This window comes from Diutina rugosa, assembly GCF_008704595.1.
Source record: "Diutina rugosa strain CBS 613 chromosome Unknown scaffold36_size135536, whole genome shotgun sequence".
NCBI lineage: Eukaryota > Fungi > Ascomycota > Pichiomycetes > Serinales > Debaryomycetaceae > Diutina > Diutina rugosa.
Genome location: NW_022995205.1, coordinates 100,136 through 121,561, shown reverse-complemented (window position 1 = coordinate 121,561; position 21,426 = coordinate 100,136). Strand labels below are relative to the sequence as shown.

Genomic DNA, 21,426 nt, shown 5'->3' with positions numbered 1-21,426 from the left:
TTAGACCATTTCCCACAAAACAGTAATTGCGGTATTGCATCATTTGAGTTTTGTAATATCCGCCATTAGATGACGTCGGCCGGTTTAACCTTTTCTTGATTGTTTTTTTTTACTTAGTTAAAATCATGCCCGGTGCCATTACGTAAGCCACGTCGCCCGCTTTATAATCGGACACATCATGCATCCCCTCACCAAGCGATACTCGAAGGCCAGCTAGAAGGGTAAATAAGGAGCCCTCGCTGGCGAAAAATAAAAATAAAAAGTCAAAAACTCGGATACCACGACACCAGCCCGGCGACCACGTTTGAGTCCGTTTTATCGCCTCTACCTATGAGTCTGTCGACCGACCGCCGGCCGTCGATGACGCTGGCGCTGGCCGCGGCGCCGGCGGCGCTGGTGGCGCTGCCGACACTCCCGGCGCCGACACTATCGGAAACCACCAATATTACTTCGACCACGCCGCTGCGATCGCTGGCGATCCAGGCCACCACCACCGAGCTTACCCTGATCATTCTGGCGCTACGGCGCCTGGCGGAAGCCCACTTAAAGTTGGCGGCGGCGCTGGCGCTGCTGGAGGCGCCGCCGCCGGTGCGGCGCCACTACTCGCCGCTCATGGCGCCCACGGGGGCGCCCCTTGATTACGCCGCGATATTGGCGGCGCTCCCGCTGCCAGGAGAAGATAACATCGACGGCGTCACTTTCGTCAATATTGTTGAACCATTAGCTCGGAGAGCTGACGATCACAGCGAATCTGAGCTATTCATTAAGGCGTGTTCGGGGCGAGTGGCGCCGTTCGTGGCGCCGGCGCCCGCGACGAAGGGCGCGACGAAAGGCGCCACCCGCGCGCTGGCACGCCACTACTGTCAGTGGCTCCGGAGTCAATTTGTCGTGGTGAAATTGGTGGCATTGGCGCCGACGGCAGCGGTTAGCGAAGCGCAAATATTGCGCCCCACCCACAGTGACGTCACTCGCTACCTGCGCTACCTCAGCCAATTGCTCCCGTGCGACGACATCGACGGCGATAAACTCGCAATCATTATTGCCACCGTATGGCCGTTACTGGCAGGAAACAGCCCTCATGTTTCAGATGCGATGAAACACCAATTGCGACAATTAGGGGAATTACATCGAGATGTGATAAACGCTAATAATGGAGAGATCAATTGGCACCCGCGGCTCGAAGTGGCGGCCCTTGCCATTGAAGAATTGCTCGCTGATGCCGTGGTGAGGGTGGATGTAACCTGAGGTTACATTGACAATTTGAAACCATACATGAAACCGACATCAACTGATACATTTAACATGCCGTCTCCAAATGGCAGTGGACCCCGAGGGCTATTTCCAAGTGGTACCACCATCGACAAGCCCTAATAAACCCAAATTATACATAATTATAGATGGCGGTCAACCGCTAAATACACGTTTTCTACAGAGTGTTCAGTATTACTTACATGTTCGGATCAGGCTAGATCCTTAGACCATCACCAAGAGTATGTTTGGTTCTAACATCAACGCCCAAGCGTCTGATTGGATGTCTGAAATGTCCAATTACAAGGCTAGTCATTAATTTTAGCAGCAATGGTCTTGATTGATAGCCATTAATTGGTTTTGGCAACAACGGTCCCAATCAATTGCTTAATAGAAGCTAATTCCTCCTGGCAACTACGATTCGAGTAATCTACTTGAAGCTAAGAGTTAGTAATTAGTGTGGTTGGTTCGACTACTAAAGTCATCGCCGTCACGGGCACGTAACCAGATGACTCACGGCGATTCAGCAAAAAAATTTTTTTTCCGCCCTTCCCCAGAGTTTCCCCCCACCCGAAGCGTTATCGGCGAATGCCGCACGGGCAAACGGGGGGCACCCTCCCCCAGCCGTCAAAGGGCATTTCTTCTCGTATGCCGTGCGGCACCAACAACAATACTTCTTGTTTTAAGTTTACATTAGCGAGCCCAGCTGAGACCCACTCTGAAACGTATAGTGGTCAGTTATGGTTGTCTTAGTATTGGCGTTTTCCAGCGGCATTTTTTATATGCTGTAGACGCCAGTAGGCACCCAGACAGAAGTCCGGGGGGCGTGCGTGTAGTCACGTGACCACGATATACTCGCCAGGACCCCCGCGGTACTATCGTATAACCCTCCCCCCACGGCCTACCATCCCAACCCTAACCTCCCTCAATACCCCTCCATTAAACCACCCATCCAACCTCATTTATGCGCAGTGGCGACTCGCAGTCGACCGAGGACACCGCCGTCGACGCCGACCCGCTCGCCCCCCAATGGTCGCTCGACCGCCTTTCGCAAATCGACCTTGGGGAAATGCTGGCGGTGACGACGAGGGTGCTGTTTTCCAATCCCGATTTCGGCTATATCCTTGCTAATGCCCTGGGAGACAACTATGCGTTTCATCGCTATGCTAACGGCACCGTTTACGGGCTGATGCCCACGGTCCCCGAGGTGACGGCCCACCTCAAATTGCTCCGGGCCTTCCAAGAATTAAAGCGTTCTGTAAGCGGAGACGACTGTGAAACACCTCAGCTGATTAAAAAATGGCAAGTGTTTGTGTCTCAGGCGGTTCGGAGGTTCGTCATGTTCATTACTGGCCTACAACGACGACTCCAGAAACCTACCAACCCGAAGTTTAATCAACTGGAATCAGCAACGTTTGACGACGCCATTGCCGTTGATCCTGATTTCGTCACGTTGATCCTGACGCTGTTGCCGCCGTTGGACGTGGTGATGGTATGGCACGCGTTTATGCTTTCTCCGCGACTGTACTACGACCACTTCGCGAGAGCACAATTCCTTCAATTTGCATTGATGCCGATGCCCGTCCACGTGATTGCCGACGCCATTGACCCGATCCTGTTCAGTTATCGCCCCAGCCAGCAAGTGCGCGATAACTATTTGGAGATAATTAATGCGGTGGGATCTCACCCCACGGACTTTATCTACGATATTGAGGCTCAGGACACTAACGGATTGGTAGTAGATGTATACTGTCCCATTTGCGATAAGCTCATCACCAAGGCTCCGTTGTCTAATGACGAAAATACGGGGTTTGCCGACCGCGACTTCGAGTGCCCCATTCCGGAAGATCTGCCGTGCCAACACAAAATCGCCGGCTCGATAACCCACGCCGAGCTCCAAAAACGCATGCTTTACGCCGACGTGCTCCGCCGGCGCCCGTTAGCGGGGCTTTTCAAGTACTTTTCCAATCGCATCTGTCTTGACCGCCAAAAGAGTATGCGCTCTGACTCTGCACAACGCCAGCTCCAAAAGCGAGTACTGAAACTCGTGATGCTGCCTCAGTTTGTCCGTCGCTCATTGACGGAGTTTATGAAGCATGAATTGCCTCGTTTCTGTGAGAAACCTATCATTACTCTACTCCGCACTTACCTCATGGCCAACCCCTTACATCTCACAGTGGACGGCCTGTTCTCAGTGTGGGACGACTTGGTTGGGGCAGTGCTTCGCCAAGAGCGGTTCACCGTGAAAATGACCCAGCTAGACTGGCTCCACAACCAGCTCCTCAAAAAGACGATCGCCGAGCTGATCATCCGCTACCTGCGCTACCTAAACTTGCTCACCCGCACCGACCACCAGCGGATGCTTGTGCCCACGTTGGACATCGATCTCATCTGGCACACCCACCAGTTGTCGCCTTACTTCTATTATCAGGAGTGTATGCTGTCGCTGTTAGGCGCCGTCATCGACCACGACGATAAGGTCGAGGAAGCGAGACTCGACCTGGGGTTCAAGGATACCGCCCTGCTCTACTATACCAAGTTTAAAGAGCCGTATCTCATCTGCTTTTGCAAGTACTGTCTGCAAATACGCCACACTCAGCAGAAACTGCCCGGGGTCCAGATCCTTCTGACGCTAGGGAAAAAACCACCGGGCCAACACGACCACGAACTAGCGCAACACCCGTTATTCCTGCCGCAAATGGGACTCACCCATATCTCCCATCATAACGCTATCGCTATGCCCACCTATTCGGCTCGCCAGGCGCGAAAGCACTTGGAACTGCGATATAAAGGTCAGTTGCCGTGGGCAGCACCTCAACCTGGTTCGCTGGTGGCACTGCTGCTGGCTAATTCAGGGGGAAACCCCGTTTCAGTGGCAGGAGCCGAGTACTACGTGCTTCCTCCATTTGCACCCATCCACTTTGATTCGCGCCATTTCTACGAGGGATTATGTTGTACGATAAGAGATCAGGGTCCCAATTGTCTGGGAGTGAGTGGGTGTAGCGGCAGTGTGGGTGGGGATACCGGTAACGGCCAACGGATCGTTTAATTTAATGACATTTTTAGTATATAGTACGTGCATGACACAAAATTGGTCAAAAGTGCGTGTAGAAACCAAAATCACGATATTCACACTGATTAAATTCATCAATGCGACGAGGTTCGAGGAGTAAACATCATTGCTGCAAACATCGGTGCTGCAAAGGCATCGCGCGGCCACTATCTCATCGCACCTACCCGCATCCTATCTCTCCTCCTACGATAACGGCGTATGGCGAAAAAGAACCACAACAAGGACGAGCCGGCGCCCAAACCCGTCACCGACTCGCGGTTTAAAGCCGTCCACAATGACCCGCGGTTCAGATTGCCCCTGTCGCGCCACATGAAGGTGAAAGTCGACGAGCGGTTTCTGAAAAAGGAGCTCGAAAAGCTCAACGCGCTGTCCCGAGGCGCCAAAATTGACCGTTACGGGCGTAAGCTCAAGGAGAAGAACGTAAGAGATGACCTCAAAAAGTTCTACGAGATGTCTGACAGCGAGGAAAGTGAAGATAGTGGTTCTGAAGGAGACTCGGAAAATGACGCTGAAACCGACGCCATTGACGACGACGCCGTGGCAGCGGAACTTAAACGGTTAGATAAGCTTGCCGAAGCTAAAGAAGCCCATTCGCTGGCGCTGGAAGCTGAGACTTCATCATCGCTGGAACTGGAAGGGTCACGTGACTCGGACCTCGACTCCGACCTGCTGGAAAGTGACTCCGACCTGGACTCCGATCTGGATGACTCCGACTCATCGGCGGAGCTGGACCTTGAAATCGAGGAAACCAAGCCCGATGAAGGCGAACCGACGAAACGATTTGCTGCCGTCAACATGGACTTCGACAATATCCGCGCCGTCGACTTATTCGCCCTGTTCCAGCTGTTTGTCGAGGCGGGAGACATCGTGCTGGTGACGATCTACCCGTCCCAATACGGTAAGGAACAGATGGCCAGAGAAGAAAGAGAAGGGCCCCCTAAAGACCTTTTCAAAAGTAAAAAGAAAAAGAAAGCCGCCGACTCTGATTCCGATGCGTCGGACGTGGAAATTGACGTCAATGACCCTGAAGCCCTCGCCAGAGCCGCGAAGAAATTATACGCCGATGCCGAGGATAAAGACCTGGGCGACTACGACTCGCGTGCTCTTAGACGCTACCAGCTCCAGAGATTACGATATTACTATGCCGTAGTCGAGTGTCGCCTGGTGAAAGCGGCCAAGACCATTTACTCAAATTGCGATGGCTCCGAGTACGAGCTGACGGCCAACGTGTTTGACTTGCGCTACATCCCTGACGACATGGATTTCGACGAAGATGAGCCTAAAGACCAGTGCTTTGAAGTTCCCGCACGGTATAAGCCGCTGCTGGAGTTTGTTACCGATGCCCTCACTCACTCCAAGGCCAAGCTCACGTGGGACGAGACACCGAGAGAACGGCTTGCTCTTGCGCAAAAGGCGTTTAGTCAGAAGGAAGTGGAGGATATGGACTTGAAGGCGTACTTGGCCCTGGGCCTGGACCTGGAAGATGGTAGCGATAAGGAAGCGAAGGCGGACGCTAACAAGTATAAGCTGTTGCTCGGCGGTTTCAAGCTGAAATTTGGAAAAGCTGATGGAGCCAACGAAGACGAAGATGATGTGGACATGGAGATCACTTTCAACCCCGGTCTTGACGTAGCGGCGGCGGAAGCGGAAGCTAAGCGCGTTGAGGAAGAACTGACGATTGCCGCTTATAAACGTAAGGAAAAGGAACGCAGACAAGCAAGACTCGAGAGAGCTAAGGCGAGAAAGGCCGCAGAAAAGGCCGCCGCTGAAGAGAACGCCGATCAAGAGGACCTGGCTGTCGCCTCCAAGGGCGAGCTTGAGTTGTTGACGATGGACGACGACGCCGACAATAAGCACTTCACGATGAAGGACGTGCTCAAGGCGGAGAAGGCCAAGAAGGGGAAGAAGAAGAACAAGCGGAAACACGGCGACGACGACGCTGCTCAACAGGTAGTGGAGCTGTTTAAGGCCGACCTCGACGACGACCGGTTCCGCGAAGTGTTTGAGTCGCACGACTACGCCATTGACCCTACCAATACCGAGTATAAGCAGACGCTGACGATGAAACAGATCTTGGAGGAACGAGGCAAGCGTAAGAAGCGGAAGCATGATAAAACTATTGAAGGTAGTGGCAAGGACGGCAAGCTGGAGGTGGAGTCGCTCGTGTCCAAGTTGAAGCGCAAGCACGGAAAGAAGCAGTAAGTAGAGCATATATTTCATTTTAATTAACGATCAACGACAAAAAAAAAAAAATAAACTCCCCGTAAACATGGCATCTTCACTCCGCAACATACAAATTGAGGTATTGTGATTGTGGTGATTCACACAGTTTAGTTAATCTGGAATTGCAAGACCCTGCAATCTCTACCGAAACAATCTCCAGCTTTGATTTGTGAGTGTCAGTGGGTTCGAACATTTTACCAATGAAGCACTGATTTCTGAACTATGCAATCAAGAATGCCTGAAACGGGGTCTGTATAAGCGATTTCATGTGGCGAGCCAGTCGTTTCGATGTCCACGGTCACTTGGCCAAGTGTTAGGAGGAAATGTAATCACAAATTGTCGTCAAACAAGCGTTCCATAGTCACTGAGGTTACCTTTTGTTTGAAACGTTCACCAATGATATTAGGGTATGGACTGGGCAATGTAAAGGCACCATAGGCCACTTCAACTTGTTTGTAACTCTGCATGCTCGACGTGTCCCGTTGGTAAAAGCTCAGCTGGCGTGACAAACTAGCAACATCTATTTGATTGCACGATTCGATAGCCTCTCAAATAGATCTATCGTAAGTACTCTTAGTATTAACTAAAGCGACCAATCAGCTAAGTTGAAAAAACTTTACTGTTGAATAATTTGTTTAGCTAACTGAAGGGGTTGTCTTGCTTTGTTTATCTTTGACACCACACTCCCATGATCCACTGATAACGACTCCGAAGTGCGCCACCGCGGACAACCGATAGAAGCCCAGCAAAAGAAAGGTATCAAGAGATTTATAAAAATCGATAAATTTCCAAACCTGTTTCTCTTCAACAAATACGTTCAACCAAATTTTGCTCATAGCCAAAATCCCTCTCCTACCTATATACCTAGTCACTGTTGCCACGTTGCTACCAGCCACCATCACCACTGGCATCATCTCAACCACCTATTAATATCAAAGCTATTCATCTATAAATAGTATAAATCCTACGACTATTCGGTGTACACACACTGGCTTCGCCCCGGAGTCACGGCAGCTTCGCCACCCGCACGCTCTCGCACACCGCCCTCCCACTGCTCACGCTCGCTCGCTGGCTCGCGCTCCCACCCTCGCACCAGATCGCACTTCGCCACTCACAGGTCCACGTTACACCGCCATGGACGAGACCTTGATTTCTACGATCAACAAGTTGCAAGACGCGCTTGCCCCGCTTGGCGGCGGGCTGCTGCTGCCGGTGGACTTGCCCCAGATCACCGTTGTCGGCTCCCAGTCGCTGGGGAAGCTGTCGGTGTTGGAGAACATCGTCGGGCGGGACTTCTTGCCCCGCGGGACCGGGATCGTCACCAGACGCCCGCTTGTCCTCCAATTGGTTAATCGCCGCAAGCCCCACACCAAGGCGGACGAGCTTATCGACGTCGGCGGCCAGCAGCTGGAAGACAACACCGAGGAGTGGGGGGAGTTCCTCCACTTGCCGGGGAAGAAGTTCTACAAGTTCGACGAGATCCGCAACGAAATCGTCAGAGAAACCGACGCCAAAACCGGTAAAAACTTGGGCATTTCCCCCGTACCGATTAACCTCAGAATCTACTCGCCGCACGTGTTGACGTTGACCCTTGTGGATTTGCCGGGGCTCACCAAAGTGCCCGTGGGCGACCAGCCGAAGGATATCGAGCGCCAGATCCGCGACATGATCATGAAGTTCATCTCGAAGCCCAACGCCATCATCTTGTCGGTGAACGCCGCCAACACCGATTTGGCCAACTCCGACGGGCTCAAATTGGCGCGCGAAGTCGACCCCGAAGGTGCCCGTACCATCGGGGTGTTGACGAAAGTGGACTTGATGGATGAAGGGACCGACGTCATCGACATTTTGGCTGGTAGAGTCATTCCGTTGCGGTTCGGCTACGTTCCCGTGATCAACCGGGGGCAAAAGGATATTGAAACCAACAAGACCATTCGCCAGGCGCTTCAAGATGAGGCGGCGTTCTTCGAAAACCACCCCGCCTACAAGGCCAAGGCCCACTTCTGCGGTACCCCTTATTTGGCGAAGAAGCTTAACGGCATCTTGTTGCACCACATCAAGCAGACGTTGCCCGAAATCAAGAACCGCATCGAAATGCTGTTGAAGAAGTACACCCACGAGTTGGACGCGTTGGGGCCGGAGTTGGCCGAGCTGCCGGCGCTGATTGTCCTCTCGATGATCACGAGCTTCTCCAAGGACTACAGCGGCCAGCTCGACGGTGAGTCGCAGGAATTGCTGTCGGCAGAATTGCTGGGGGGTGCGCGTATCTCGTTTGTCTTCCACGAGATCTTCAAGAACGGGGTGGCGCTGTTGGACCCGTTTGACCAGATCAAGGACGCCGACATCCGTACCATCATGCACAACACCTCGGGGTCGGCGCCGCTGTTGTTTGTTGGTACCGATGCCTTTGAAGTGTTGGTGAAGCAGCAGATCCGCCGTCTCGAAGACCCGCTGCAACGGTGTATCCAGCTCATCTTCGACGAGTTGGTGCGTATCTTGTCCCAGATTGTGTCCGGTACCCAGTACTCGCGGTACCCGGCGCTTAAGGAACAGTTGACCCAGCAGGTGATCCAGTACTTGCGTGAGGAAGTGGTGCCCACCTCCAAGTTTGTCAACGACATCATCAAGCTGGAAGAGACTTACGTCAACACCGCCCACCCGGACTTGCTTAAAGGTTCGGAAGCGATGGCGATGGTCGAAGAGAAGTTCCACCCGAAGGCCCCGGTGCAAATTGACCCCAAGACGGGTAAGCCGTTGCCGCAACCGCTCCAGCCTCAGCAGCAACAACAGCCGCAAAAGGACGAGAACGGGGGCTTCTTCGGCGGCTTTTTCACCCTGAAGAACAAGAAAAGATTACAGGCGATGGAGGCGCCGCCGCTGGTGTTGCGGGCGTCGGGGACGATGACTGAACGGGAGTTGATGGAGACGGAGGTGATCAAGTTGTTGATTCTGCTGTACTACGACATCGTCAAGCGCACGGTGCAGGACTTGGTCCCGAAGGCGATCATGTTGAAGTTGATCAACAACAGCCGAGACAACATCCAGAAGAAGTTGTTGGAGAAGATGTACTCGCTGCCCGACTTGGAGGACTTGGTCAAGGAGAACGAGTTGACGGTGCAGAAGCGGAAGGAGTGCTTGCGCATGGTCGAAGTGTTGCGCAACGCCTCCGAGATCGTGTCCAGTGTTTAGGTGTCTAGATTAATTACTATGATTTATGAAACAGCCTCGAGTTTTAAGGGATTACGAGTAGTATTGATGGCTTTAGGCCAAATTCTCTAGTCAATGACCATGGCTATTGGAGATGGCTTCAACATTTTACCAGTAGAGTAGTCAGCTTCAGTCTAATTTCTGTAGTTAATTAAAAGTGTTTACAATCTAAATAAATCTCTAGCCAACTGCAATTGCATTGAGATCTTTTGTCGTCGCGGTGGCCGTCATCGATGGTGGTTGCTGGTCGCCCCTATATGCATACCCTACCTAGCATTGCTTCGGCAGAGGGCGGGCTAATATCTCAATTACAGCGATTCAGAAAGATTAAATTGATGAATCAGTATCACTAGTGGTTTCACTAGTGGTTTCATGAATCATTTCAAGTTGATTATGTCTTCAATAGTGTTCTTAGTCCATCTCTTTGATGTTAATTACTAGAGATGACTGCGCCACGGGCGGTCGCAGCCGTGCGCTAATTTTCACGTTCCCCTATTGAGGCATGGGTGCCGCCAGCGATGATCCCATGATTTCACTACACCAACAACAGGAAAAGGCTTTTATCTGAAACCACCATCATCCTCGTCACCCAATCATCCAGTTTAGTGCTTCAATTTTCGCTATACCCCTCTGACCTCTGACCTTATCGAGTTAATGGTCACAAGAGATCACAGAGATTCTGGTACTTGTCACCTGCACACAGTCACCTTACTTCGAAATAAGAAATTTTTTTTTTCCGCAACGACCCGCACTACAAAGCAGCGCTTTCTCATTTATCGCCGCCAGTGAATAATCCCCACTGAGTGAAGAAACACCCGCAAACCCCCTTCGAATCAGTGACCTTTCTTGGTTGGATTAATCATCGCCAGCCAGTGACTCCCCTCCCATTTTCCCAAGCTCCGTGACTGGTTCGTTCCCGCGTCACCGCCCTTGCCTTGCTCCCAGTTTATGCCCGAGAAGGAACCCCGACGAGACCCCGAATTAGTTGACCAGTTCCCCGAGTGACAAGAGCATTGCCTGCTGAACCCCACCTATCATTTTCCCCTGATATTCTGTTGACGGAAACGTTTTTTTTGATTGCCAAAAGTTTTTTCTCCGTTTCTGTTTAACTAACCCAAAAGAAACAAATAAACCCAGATATTATGACCTTTGACTACGTCGACTGCCAATTGAGCGCCAACCTCGACTCCACCAACGCCTTCGAAGGCCCCGAGAAGTTGTTGGAGGTGTGGTTCTGGGCCGACCGCGATGCCATCCCCCCCACCGAGCCCCAAGCGGGGTTACGCTCGTTACCCTTCCAACACTGGGTCGACGTGCTTGACTTGGTCAATTGCAAAGTGTTGCTGGTGAAACGCACGCGTACGATGGACGCCTACTTGTTGAGCGAGCTGTCGTTGTTTGTGTTTGACAACCGCATGGTGCTTAAAACCTGTGGCACCACCACCACGTTAGCGTGCTTAGACCACCTTTTCGCCTCCGTCGGCCAGCACTTCCCCTCCGTCGCTGGTGGCGGCCAGCTGATCCACAAAGTGTTTTACTCGCGCCGTCTGTTTATGTTCCCTGACCGCCAAGTGCACGTGCACACCGACTGGACTAAGGAAGTGGGTTTGCTTAACCAGTACTTCCCCAACGGCAAGCTGTACATCGTCGGCGATTTTACTAGCGACGACCACTGGTACTTGTACCAAGGGGGCCAGGGCCGCGACGTCCAGGCCCGTCCTGGTACCAACCACGACCAGACGTTTGAGATCTTGATGACTCAATTGGATGAAGATAAAGCGCAACAGTTTGTCGTTGCTCGCGAACCCGGTGAGCTGCTGATGGGCGTTGACGAAGACCTTGGCCACCAGTTGGGCCGGGTCACAATGCTGGCTCTGGGGCTCGCCGATATCTTTGGCGAAAGCGATGGGCCCACCCACTTGCCGCTGCCGTCAATGAGTGACGACGAGGAACCCGAAAAGGCTACTGGGTTTGTCCACGATGCCTTTTCTTTTACTCCCTGTGGGTTCTCGCTGAACCTGATCTCCCCCAGTGGATACTACTATACGCTCCACATCACTCCCGAGCTGGGGTGGCTGTATGCGCTGTTTGAGACCAATTACCCTTTTGGTAATGCCACCTCCGAGGATATCGTGGTGGTGCTCCAACGGGTGCTTTCCGTATTTGGCCCGCGTAAGTTTTCCGTGACTCTCTTCGCCGAGGGTTCCCCCGAGAATGCGGCGCTGTTCGCAGCATTACAACTGCTGGACGCGGTGTTGGCCAAGCACGGCTACACCAAGAACGAAAAGATCGTGTATGACTTGCGCGGCGGCTACTCGTTGTTGTACTTAAACTTTGCCCGCCACGACGTGAGAGTGTAATACTTCAAAAAAGTTACAGATGTCTTTTTTTATAGCTCGAAATCAAATCGATGTCATTGAACGGAAATCTTTGTAGTGGTTATAATCGGTTATAACCTATCAACCACTCTTTTAGCTACAATTCGGGTCTGGCAATTTGCGTCCTTTTTGCTGAGACCAACCTAGTAATTGATAGAGGTCATGAGTTGTATGATGGCCTCTATCAGAGTCTTGACTTTGACTGTACACAAACTAACTTAAATGCCATCTTTTCATATTCATCAAAGAGATTCTTCTACATTGGATTATCAAGTAGCCATTGATAAGCGACAATACTCCCAATTGTTCATCAATTGAATTTGAAACATAGCAGGGAGGAATCATAGCTTTATCGTGGATGTTGCCTTGAATCATCTGATGCATCACAGATCGTCAAGTGTATGTATCTTGTCAACTGTAACCTTATATGCAGTCTGCTGAGTACACGAAACTTGGTTGATTTTCATGGTTCCCGCTACGCCACGGATATTCGTCACGAAACGTTAAAATTAGTCTCATCGTGATTGCCGTGGCGGGTTTAGTCAGATGCGACACCCAGATCGTCGATCCACGCAAATCTAAAAATTGGGATTTTCGAGTAAAAAAAAAGTGGCGTTTCAAATTCTTGATTTTTCGAAAAACGGCACACTTTTTTCGAACACCATTTGTGGCCGCCGATATATGTTATTTGTTGCACTTTTGTGAGTAACATTTGTTAGCACACCTATGGTCCAACTTTGATGTGTTGAAAGAAAAGTGAGAGTGAAGAGTGCGTTTTGGGTCACGCTTTTCAAATTTTTTTATTTCAAATTGACGCCTAAAAGGGAGTATATTACAACAGCCAGAGGGGCTAACCCAACAAGATTGGGCTCGTTGGCATCGTAGGAGTGAGAGCTACCTTTGACATCGTTATTTTCGCGGTAGCACCAAATCTGAGAGAGTTTGCTGGTTGAGATACGATATGCTATATGCAGTACGATCTTACACACTCAGGGTGCGTACATATTTGTTATACATCACCACACCAGTTCGTTCACTAAATTTCAAGATTTGTGGGTGACCGGTGAATTGAATTGTTGATGATTTATTAATTATGGACTGGCTTTCAGGTATGCGTAGTGACATAGATTTGGTAGTCAATCATCAATCTCTGTATCACCTCGTAAACCATCATTCGGCTCAATTCCCAAGCATCAAATTGACTTCCTGCATCATGATAACCGTGGTAGTGACGTGGGTGTAGCAGTCTCAATCCTAGACGTTTCACTGAGATCTCCAACTGATGAATGAAGTCGATGTGTGTGATTACAGTCCTATTGATATAAAAGAGATCCTGATAATTACGCGGTTTCATCTTCTCCTTAACTTGTTTCAGCTGATTGTCCCGTTTTGAAGTAATAAGAGATTCCCTCCTGTTTTCTAGCAACAAAGCCTCTGCACAGATCGTCAGGGTTTCGCAATTCTACCTTACACTTAATTTGAGGGTGCTTGTGTATATTTGCACTAATTCGTTAAGGACATGGCACACGTTATGAAACACGTCATGAAACAAGTCATGAAACAAGTCATGAAACTAGGCATGACACAAGCCCACACTCGCCAAAAAAAAAAAAAAAAGAAAAAATGGGTGAATGGGTTATAGTACAGCGTTAGGCAAAGAACTTGTCGATGTCCGACAAGCTGGTGTCCTCCGGGGCACCGATATCCTGCGACAACACCCCCGGGCGGAGCCACGGCTGGCGTGGCGAGGGCGCCCCCGGCGCCACCGTCGCTTGGAGCGCCGCCGTCAGCGCCGAGATCGCTTTGAGCGCGGCCGCGTGGAGCGCTGCTGCCGCCGCCGCCGCCGTGGGTGAGTGCTGGTGGGGCGCTCCGCGGGGCGCCCGCGGCGCCGCCGCCGCCGCCGTCAACGGGCGCTTCTTAAGGCCGAGGGCCAGCATCAGCTTCAGGCGCTTGCCGTGTTTGTTGAACACGTCCACGTCGAACAACACCGCGTCGTCGTCGGAGAATATGTCGTCGGCGTCGCTGGTGGCGCCGTCGGTACCGCTAGCAGTACCGTTGCCAGAGGCGCCATTAGCGCCGCCGCCCGAGCGCGCGCCCGGCGCCATGATGGACGGCGCCAGCGACGTAAATGCCGCCGCCACTGGCGCCGCCGAGTAGGGGACGAACAAATGGGACTTATCCGGGTCGCTGAACGTGTGGCGGGTGACGCCCAAGTCCCACATCGTCTGCCGTCGCGGCTTATTGATGGCGGCGAACTTAGTCAGCGCGAGAGAGTCGTCGCCATTAGCGCCAGTAGCGCCGCTACCGCGCCGCGCCGCCGGCGCCAACTTCGTCGTCGTCGTCGTTGCCGGCAGCTGCGACCGCGCGCCGGCAGTGCCGCTACCACCATCACTATTAGCTCCCGCCAAGTGTAAGTGGAAGTCCAGCGTGAGCAAACCGCGGTACACGTACACCATCCGTTTCGGCAGGGCGTCCTTCCACTCTCTCAGAAGCGCGTACTTCAAATTGACGTCGCCTTTCTCCACCCGTTTGACATAGGCGTTCAATTTCGCCGACACCAAGTTCAGCGTTTTCGTCAGCAACGATGCCATTTCCGGGTGCTGCGCCACCAACACGTCGCAGATCTGTTTCACCGTCATCCCCTGGCCGTCGGGATCCTTTTCGTAAAGGATTAAGAAGATGGCGTAGAGGACGTCGTCCTCCAACTGGGAGTTGTCCCGCTGGGACGGGCGCGGTTTTTCTCCCGTCACCGGGATCGTCGTCAGGATGCCGGTAGCGATCGGCGCCCGCGACAGCGCCTTGGCGCGCTTATGGTGGTGCGCTGCCAGCGCTTGCGCCAGCGCTGAGGGCGTCGCCGCCAGTTGTGATTGCGGCGGCGGCGTCGAGTCCAGTGTTGGCGGAGTGGTCGCCTCTTCGTCGTCGTTGAGGTTCTGAGCCCGAGACTCATCGTCCATCACCAGGTCGGGCAGCGTCAGCCGAGTCGGGGCGTCGTCGTCTTCGTCGTCTTCGTCTTCGTCGTCAATAAGTTCATTGTCGTCGGGAGCGATGTCCGAAGTGTCGGAAGTGTCGGCAGCGCTGCCGGCACCACGCCGGCGATGGTGATGAGGGGGTTTCCTCTTATTAGGCGACGCTGCTGCTAGCGGCAGAGTGGGTGCGGATACGTCTAAAGCCATGTAACGCTATAGCAGTTAGCATAATTCGAAAAGGGGTGATTTTGGTAAAGGGCGCTATTCGCTCGCCAAACCCTTATCCCGCCATGGGGGTAGTTTCAGGGCGGGGGGGTTCGACGGCGGTATAGCGTCCATTTGTTTGGGAAGGGGACCATGCTTACATATAAACAACCACGTTAGGGGTTTTGGAATTGACGGTATGGAATGTCAAACAACGTTGGCTTTCTCTTCTGAAACAGGGGTAAACGTTTGGGATATGGTCCTTGTTGAATCAGATTCAAAGAAAAAGGACGCGATGAAAACGAAGGATGAGGTGGGATGGGGAGGGGGGATGGGCTTCACAGAAGTAATTCGCTGATGAAACACACTCTCACACACAACACACACACGCACACTCCGAAACAGGGGGCAGGTTTGAGGTTAGTCGGGGGGGTAGGTTTGAGGGAAGGGCCCGACAAAGGCGTAAACGATGCTTGGAACCGAGATGCGGTACTGTATGGAGCAAATGCCATGCGGTGTGCACATGGGCCCACAGGCCCCAGAGTAAGGAAGCCTGCAGATAGACAGGGGGTGCCCCCGGCGCTACCATGTAAGGTGAGGGTTTAAACCTAAGTCAAGAGAACAAAACTCGCAAGAAACTAAAAATAATCTGGTGGTAATACCTTACTATTATAATTGACTTAGAGTTATTAGAGGTCAAACTAAAGGTCTTTGAGAAATTTAATTGAATGTTTACGGTCTATTATGGTGTTCAGTTGACCTTTACTTCTCCGCCATACCATGTCACGTGCGCGGGTTGCAACCCTAATGCCGGGTTCGACACCCGCACCCTATGCGACTATGCGTTTAGATAAGGTGGCCTGCGAGGCAGAGAAACCCCATTACTCCAGCGGGGGAGTGTCGATCGCTGGCTCCCCTCATTTTTGAGGTAGGTCTTAAAACACGTAAATCTGAAACACTCGGTGATACATCGTTTCGTCCCGATTAGAGGAGATTGAAGGTTACGTAAAGTCTTCGAAACCGTTACCTTGGTTACGAGGGCGTGGGCCATCGATCCTGAAATTCGATTCACACTAGTGGTTTAAGGCGTCCTTAGCGATTGTCCTTATTTAGCTAAATATCGAATAGGCACCTACCGCGATGACGTCATTGGCAGCGAGAAATTGTCGTGCGCGTGGCCCCACGTGAAATGGTGTTGTGGTGTGTGTCCGCACCGAAAATCGCACCGCCAATCGAGAGATTGTGGCGTAAACCGACACTGACACAGAAGATTTAAATGTCACAAGTTTCATCACAGGTTTCATCACGGGTTTCAGGTTGACAACTGTGAAACGTGTGTTTTTCCAATTTTTTTTTTTATTTAAGACGCACTTCGCTGTCGAAATTGGTACGCCTGAGGCAATGCCTTAGGCAACGCCCCCGCTCTCTCTCACTGTCCCTCCCCCCACTAATTCCGCGTGCGTTATCCGGTTGCATTAGAAATATATAAAATCTCAGCGATCTCGGAATAGTGTTTCCCGCGCGCCCCCGGCGATCGTTGCGTGTGAGCAACAAACACTACTGTGATCAATTAGGCAGTCAACAAAAGAAGACTAAAACTAACGAAAAATGAAAATAAAAAGAGACCATACGGTGTAATAATTGAATGAGTAAATAACTCGTGCAATCAGGACGTTAGGACCCATGGCAGTGATTCAGGAACTGACCCCGCTATCGCAGGGGGGGCCTGGGGCTTGGCGATCGACGGTACTAATTATTGCGCTCTTAGGAACGAATTTCAGGATATCGATCGGTCACACAGATTCCAACGTTTTTTAACGAAAAAGCCAGGGGAGCACCGTCAAATCAGGACACCAGATATATTTAATTGATTATTATTATTTGGGCAGTACCTAGGTCTGTGTGTCTCGCTTCGCTGCCAGCCTCACTTCGCTGCCAGCACTACCGCTACCTATTGCACGTAATTGCGGGACTGCCCGTGTGCGCACTGGGAAGCACGACGTCGGCTCCAAAGCAGCTAAAAAAATGTTCGTACAGTGATACAGTAATTTGCAGGGTTACAGTGCTTTGTAGCGATTTGCAACCAGCCCAGTCTATGCAGTGATTTTCGTTCTGTGTGTAAGCTTTCTCGTAAGTCTTTTTCTAGTCCAATTTCTATGGTAGCTAGCTGTGCGACTACTCTGTGCTAACAATTGCTATCACCAACAATACTACCACTACCAAAGAGAATCCAATAAATTAATACAATAACAAGTAATTGTAACTTCCCAAGCATTTCTGATACCAATCATGAAACACACTATCCAATAAATCCACTCAATTTAATCACTTACTCCTCAAAATACCTCCACTCCTTTTTGTGTAACTTAATTACCCCATAGGATTCCGGGCCCCGGGCGCGCGAAGGTCAACCAAGACTACCAGACCACCTCCGTGACGACGAGTACTACTCACGATGCACGCCGAGTACCATTCGATGATGAGTTCCGGGCGGCTCACGTTGGCCCAGAAAAAACGCCAGCTCTTGATCGTCACCGTCGTCGTGGTGGCGGTGGCGGCGTTGTGTCTTTTGCCCCTCCTCGAGGCGGTGAAAGTGTGGGTGACTCCCTTGGACCAGCGGGATAAGTGTCCCATCCACAACAAAGTGGTGCCCCCTGGTTTCAAACACAACAATGAGTCAGTGGATACGATCGTTAACGACCCCCATTACGCCGAGGTTGCCGTGCAAAGACTCCAGGGAGCAATTGCCATCGACACGTCGATCGGCGACGAGTTGCCGCCGTATAGCGATACCGAGTTTTGGCAACGGTTTGATAAGTTCCACCGTTACTTGGCCATGACGTTCCCGAAGCTCCGGCGCCAGATGAAGGTGGAAACCGTCAACCACTATGGGATATTAGCAACGTGGAAAGGGAGCGACAAATCGCTTAAACCGATTGTGCTTATGGCTCACCAGGACGTTGTCCCCGTGCTGAGGGACTCGTGGGACCAGTGGCACCACCCCCCGTTCCTGGGCCACTTCGACGGCGAGTATATTTATGGCCGCGGTACTTTGGACTGTAAGGGTCAACTAATCGCGATTTTGGCGCTGTTGGACAAATTGAGGCAGCTGGGATTTAAGCCTAAGCGTACCATCATCGTGCTGTTGGGGTTTGATGAGGAACTGCTGGGACTCGAAGGGGCGAGGCACTTGGCTCAAACGTTGGAAAAACGCTACGGAAACCACTCCATTTACGCAATCATCGATGAAGGCACGGGGTTTTTACACGACGAGTTCAGTGGCCAGCTTGTAGCCGCGCCCGCCGTCGCCGAAAAGGGGTACGTCGATATCTGGACCACGCTTACCGTCCCCGGAGGCCACTCGCTGGTCCCGCCCGACCACACGCTGTTAGGGATCATGGCCGAGTTGGAAACCCTTATCGAAGAAGATCCCTACGACCCGCTTTTGGTGGCGGAAAACCCGTTCATGGCCCATTTGGAGTGTGCCGCCGTTAACTCCGACCACATGCTGAAATACAGCCGCAAACAGATCCTTAGGGCGGCGTTCGACCCCATCGCCAACAAGGCCGTCGTCAACAAGTTGCAGACGCTGCCCTACAAGTATTACATCCAAACCTCACAAGCCATGGACGTGATCCAGGGGGGGGAGAAAGTCAACGCGTTACCGGAAAGTGTGATTTTAGGGGTGAATCACAGAGTCACCATTGGCCAGCTGGTCGACGACATCACGTTTCACTTTGCCAACCGGGTGAGAAAAGTGGCGGAAAAGTATGATCTTACCCTCTACGCCTATGGCGACCGCGTGATTGAGGGAGCCAACGGAGTGTTCAACGTCACTCAACGGGGGAAACTTCCACCGTCGCCAGTCACTCCGACCAAGGGGAAAGCCTGGCAAGTGTTGGCGGGGACCAACCGCCACGTGATCGAAGATCTCGGTCTCTTCCCCAAAGTGAAATACCCCGTGATGACCACGCCCTCGATCATGACGCCCAACTCCGATACCCGCCACTACTGGAGCCTCACCGACAACATCTTCCGGTTTGCTCCCCTCGTGATGTCTTTAGAATTTGAGGGCGTCCACTCCGTTAACGAAAAAGTGAGTCTTGAAAACCACTTGTTGATGATTGCCTGGTACCACGAGTACCTCCAGGCCGCCGACGCCGCGGCGGACCACTAGACACAAACGATTACGATATAACTTTTAGACAGATTTAAAAAAAAGAGAAGATACCACTTGCGCAAACCCGGAATCGAACCGGGGGCCCAACGATGGCAACGTTGGATTTTACCACTAAACCATTTGCGCGCGATGGAATTCAGAGGTGAAAGTAATGGTGTGTTGATGTGGTGGCCACGTCGGCAAAACCGTCTATTTCCGTTTTCTGGCAATCGCACCTTATTAAAAATTCACGAAAGGCACGAACTAGCAGTTTGTTTGACCTACAAGCTTCTTATAAAGCTATATTCATCACGTATAGCCGGAATTCTCTCGTATCTTATGTATTTTCCATAAACTATTCACAATTTCAATGGATTCTCATTGGGCTTCTTTTGGTGGGGAGCTAAGGTAAAGGGCTTATTCTGCTCCCTTAACGTGTTAGCCCAACGATAAATCTCTTTCATACGGGCAATCTTTGTCGCTGCCGCTACGTCTCTCACTCGCCTCAATTCTTCATCCCAATAAACTGGATTTAATCCAGTATCCAAGAGGCGTGGTTCATTTGCGAGTAGGCCGTAGTAGAACCGGTAGAGGGCGACGTCGTCAGGGTAGTCAAAGAAGTGGTCATTGCCGCCTCTCTCTCTATACTCCTTGGCCAGGATCTCCTTCATTTTCTCAGTAGTTGGGAGCGCCAATCTCCCACTGTAAACCCTCGCAATCACTGCTGCTTGAAGCTCCAGTAGGGGAAAGGGAACGGCTCCATTTTGAAGTGTCACAAACAGGAGTGACGGGTCGTCACAGTAGAATACTTGGTGGTATAATTGTGACACTCCCTTTGAAGACAAGATGTCTCTGTAGCTATGGAGAAACGGAACGTGGTGGATATAACCGGTACAGAACAAAATACTATCAATTTCTTGAAGTATACGTCCATCAGATAACTCCACTGTCTTATCAGTCACATTCAATTTCTCAATTGTGGTAACTTCTTCCACATTTGAGATATCGATTTTCATGATCTTTTGCCGAGTACGACTCGAAACATATACCTTTTTGGCGTATACGGCTACCTGAGCCGAGATATCGACCCCCAGATACGAATTGCCCACAATCACCACCGTTTGGTCCCGGTAGCGTTCGGCCGTAGTAAAGTATTTAGCGTGAGACACTGTATTTGGACGCCTTTCTCTCCATTGCTTTAACCCATCAATCTCTGGAGTATACGGTTCATCGTTGTGGCCATTAGCTATCACGATAGCGTCGTATTCTGTGGTTATACCGTCATAGGTGGTCACTTTCCATACCCCTCCAATTTTCTCAACTGAAGCGACATTGTGGCCAAATTTAAAGTTAACCAGTTTAGGAATGGTTTTACCGTAATCTTCTAAGTATTGCATCACTTGGTGACGGTTTGGGTACTCTCCTCCGGGGAAGGGCATCCCAGAAAACTCCATCAACCGTTTCGTCAAATTGGTCTCTAAATGAGTATACATCGCCAGCACGTGTTCGTGGGGTCTATGACTTTTATCCTTAGGGGAGTTATCATAGTTCCACACGCCTCCCCAGTGTGATTGGCGGTCATAAACGTCAATTACCAAAAAGGGGTGAGGTTCAAGGGCAAGGGCTTTCGCCGTGGCTAACCCTGAGGGACCAGCACCAATCACCGCCACTCGGGAGTATCTTGTAGTGGACATAGGAGTGAAGTTTAAATGGGATCAGATATCGTACTTATACTGGGTTTGTGTCGATGACGTAATTGATCTCAATGAGACATAATTGAGTGGCATGTATTTTCATGAATATTACAGCCAACGAACGATCCTTCGACTGAGTACTAAATGGGATGACTATTGACAATTGCCTTCAGTTTATTTGACAATTTCCTCGTCGCAGATAGCTTATAACGTCCTTTGTTTCCTCATAGTCAATGAGAAAAACCATCGTACCCCAGCCTAACGGCATACTCGC

At 51.3% G+C, this 21,426-nt stretch overlaps 7 protein-coding genes across 7 annotated transcripts; 5 read left to right on the top strand and 2 right to left on the bottom strand. All coding sequences in view use genetic code 12, as the record gives it.

Moving 5' to 3' along the window:
* Positions 1-2,212: 2,212 nt before the first annotated feature.
* On the top strand, positions 2,213-4,297 carry DIURU_005188 (glycine-rich domain-containing protein; the record flags this gene model as incomplete). Its single annotated transcript, XM_034158142.1, has 1 exon — positions 2,213-4,297. One exon carries the CDS (start codon positions 2,213-2,215, stop codon positions 4,295-4,297), a length of 2,085 nt encoding a protein of 694 aa, XP_034010064.1.
* A 222-nt stretch (positions 4,298-4,519) lies between these two features.
* DIURU_005187 (pre-rRNA-processing protein ESF1) lies at positions 4,520-6,523 on the top strand (the record flags this gene model as incomplete). Its single annotated transcript, XM_034158141.1, has 1 exon — positions 4,520-6,523. The coding sequence occupies one exon, from the start codon at positions 4,520-4,522 to the stop codon at positions 6,521-6,523; it is 2,004 nt and encodes a 667-aa protein (XP_034010063.1).
* Positions 6,524-7,678: 1,155 nt separating this feature from the next.
* VPS1 (dynamin-like GTPase) lies at positions 7,679-9,733 on the top strand (the record flags this gene model as incomplete). Its single annotated transcript, XM_034158140.1, has 1 exon — positions 7,679-9,733. One exon carries the CDS (start codon positions 7,679-7,681, stop codon positions 9,731-9,733), a length of 2,055 nt encoding a protein of 684 aa, XP_034010062.1.
* Positions 9,734-10,893: 1,160 nt separating this feature from the next.
* SPE2 (adenosylmethionine decarboxylase) lies at positions 10,894-12,111 on the top strand (the record flags this gene model as incomplete). Its single annotated transcript, XM_034158139.1, has 1 exon — positions 10,894-12,111. One exon carries the CDS (start codon positions 10,894-10,896, stop codon positions 12,109-12,111), a length of 1,218 nt encoding a protein of 405 aa, XP_034010061.1.
* A 1,667-nt stretch (positions 12,112-13,778) lies between these two features.
* On the bottom strand, positions 13,779-15,302 carry GDS1 (Gds1p; the record flags this gene model as incomplete). Its single annotated transcript, XM_034158138.1, has 1 exon — positions 13,779-15,302. One exon carries the CDS (start codon positions 15,300-15,302, stop codon positions 13,779-13,781), a length of 1,524 nt encoding a protein of 507 aa, XP_034010060.1.
* Positions 15,303-17,754: 2,452 nt separating this feature from the next.
* DIURU_005183 (M20 family metallopeptidase) lies at positions 17,755-19,476 on the top strand (the record flags this gene model as incomplete). Its single annotated transcript, XM_034158137.1, has 1 exon — positions 17,755-19,476. The coding sequence occupies one exon, from the start codon at positions 17,755-17,757 to the stop codon at positions 19,474-19,476; it is 1,722 nt and encodes a 573-aa protein (XP_034010059.1).
* Positions 19,477-19,817: 341 nt separating this feature from the next.
* Positions 19,818-21,152, bottom strand: DIURU_005182 (uncharacterized protein; the record flags this gene model as incomplete). Its single annotated transcript, XM_034158136.1, has 1 exon — positions 19,818-21,152. The coding sequence occupies one exon, from the start codon at positions 21,150-21,152 to the stop codon at positions 19,818-19,820; it is 1,335 nt and encodes a 444-aa protein (XP_034010058.1).
* Between the last annotated feature and the right edge of the window lie 274 nt (positions 21,153-21,426).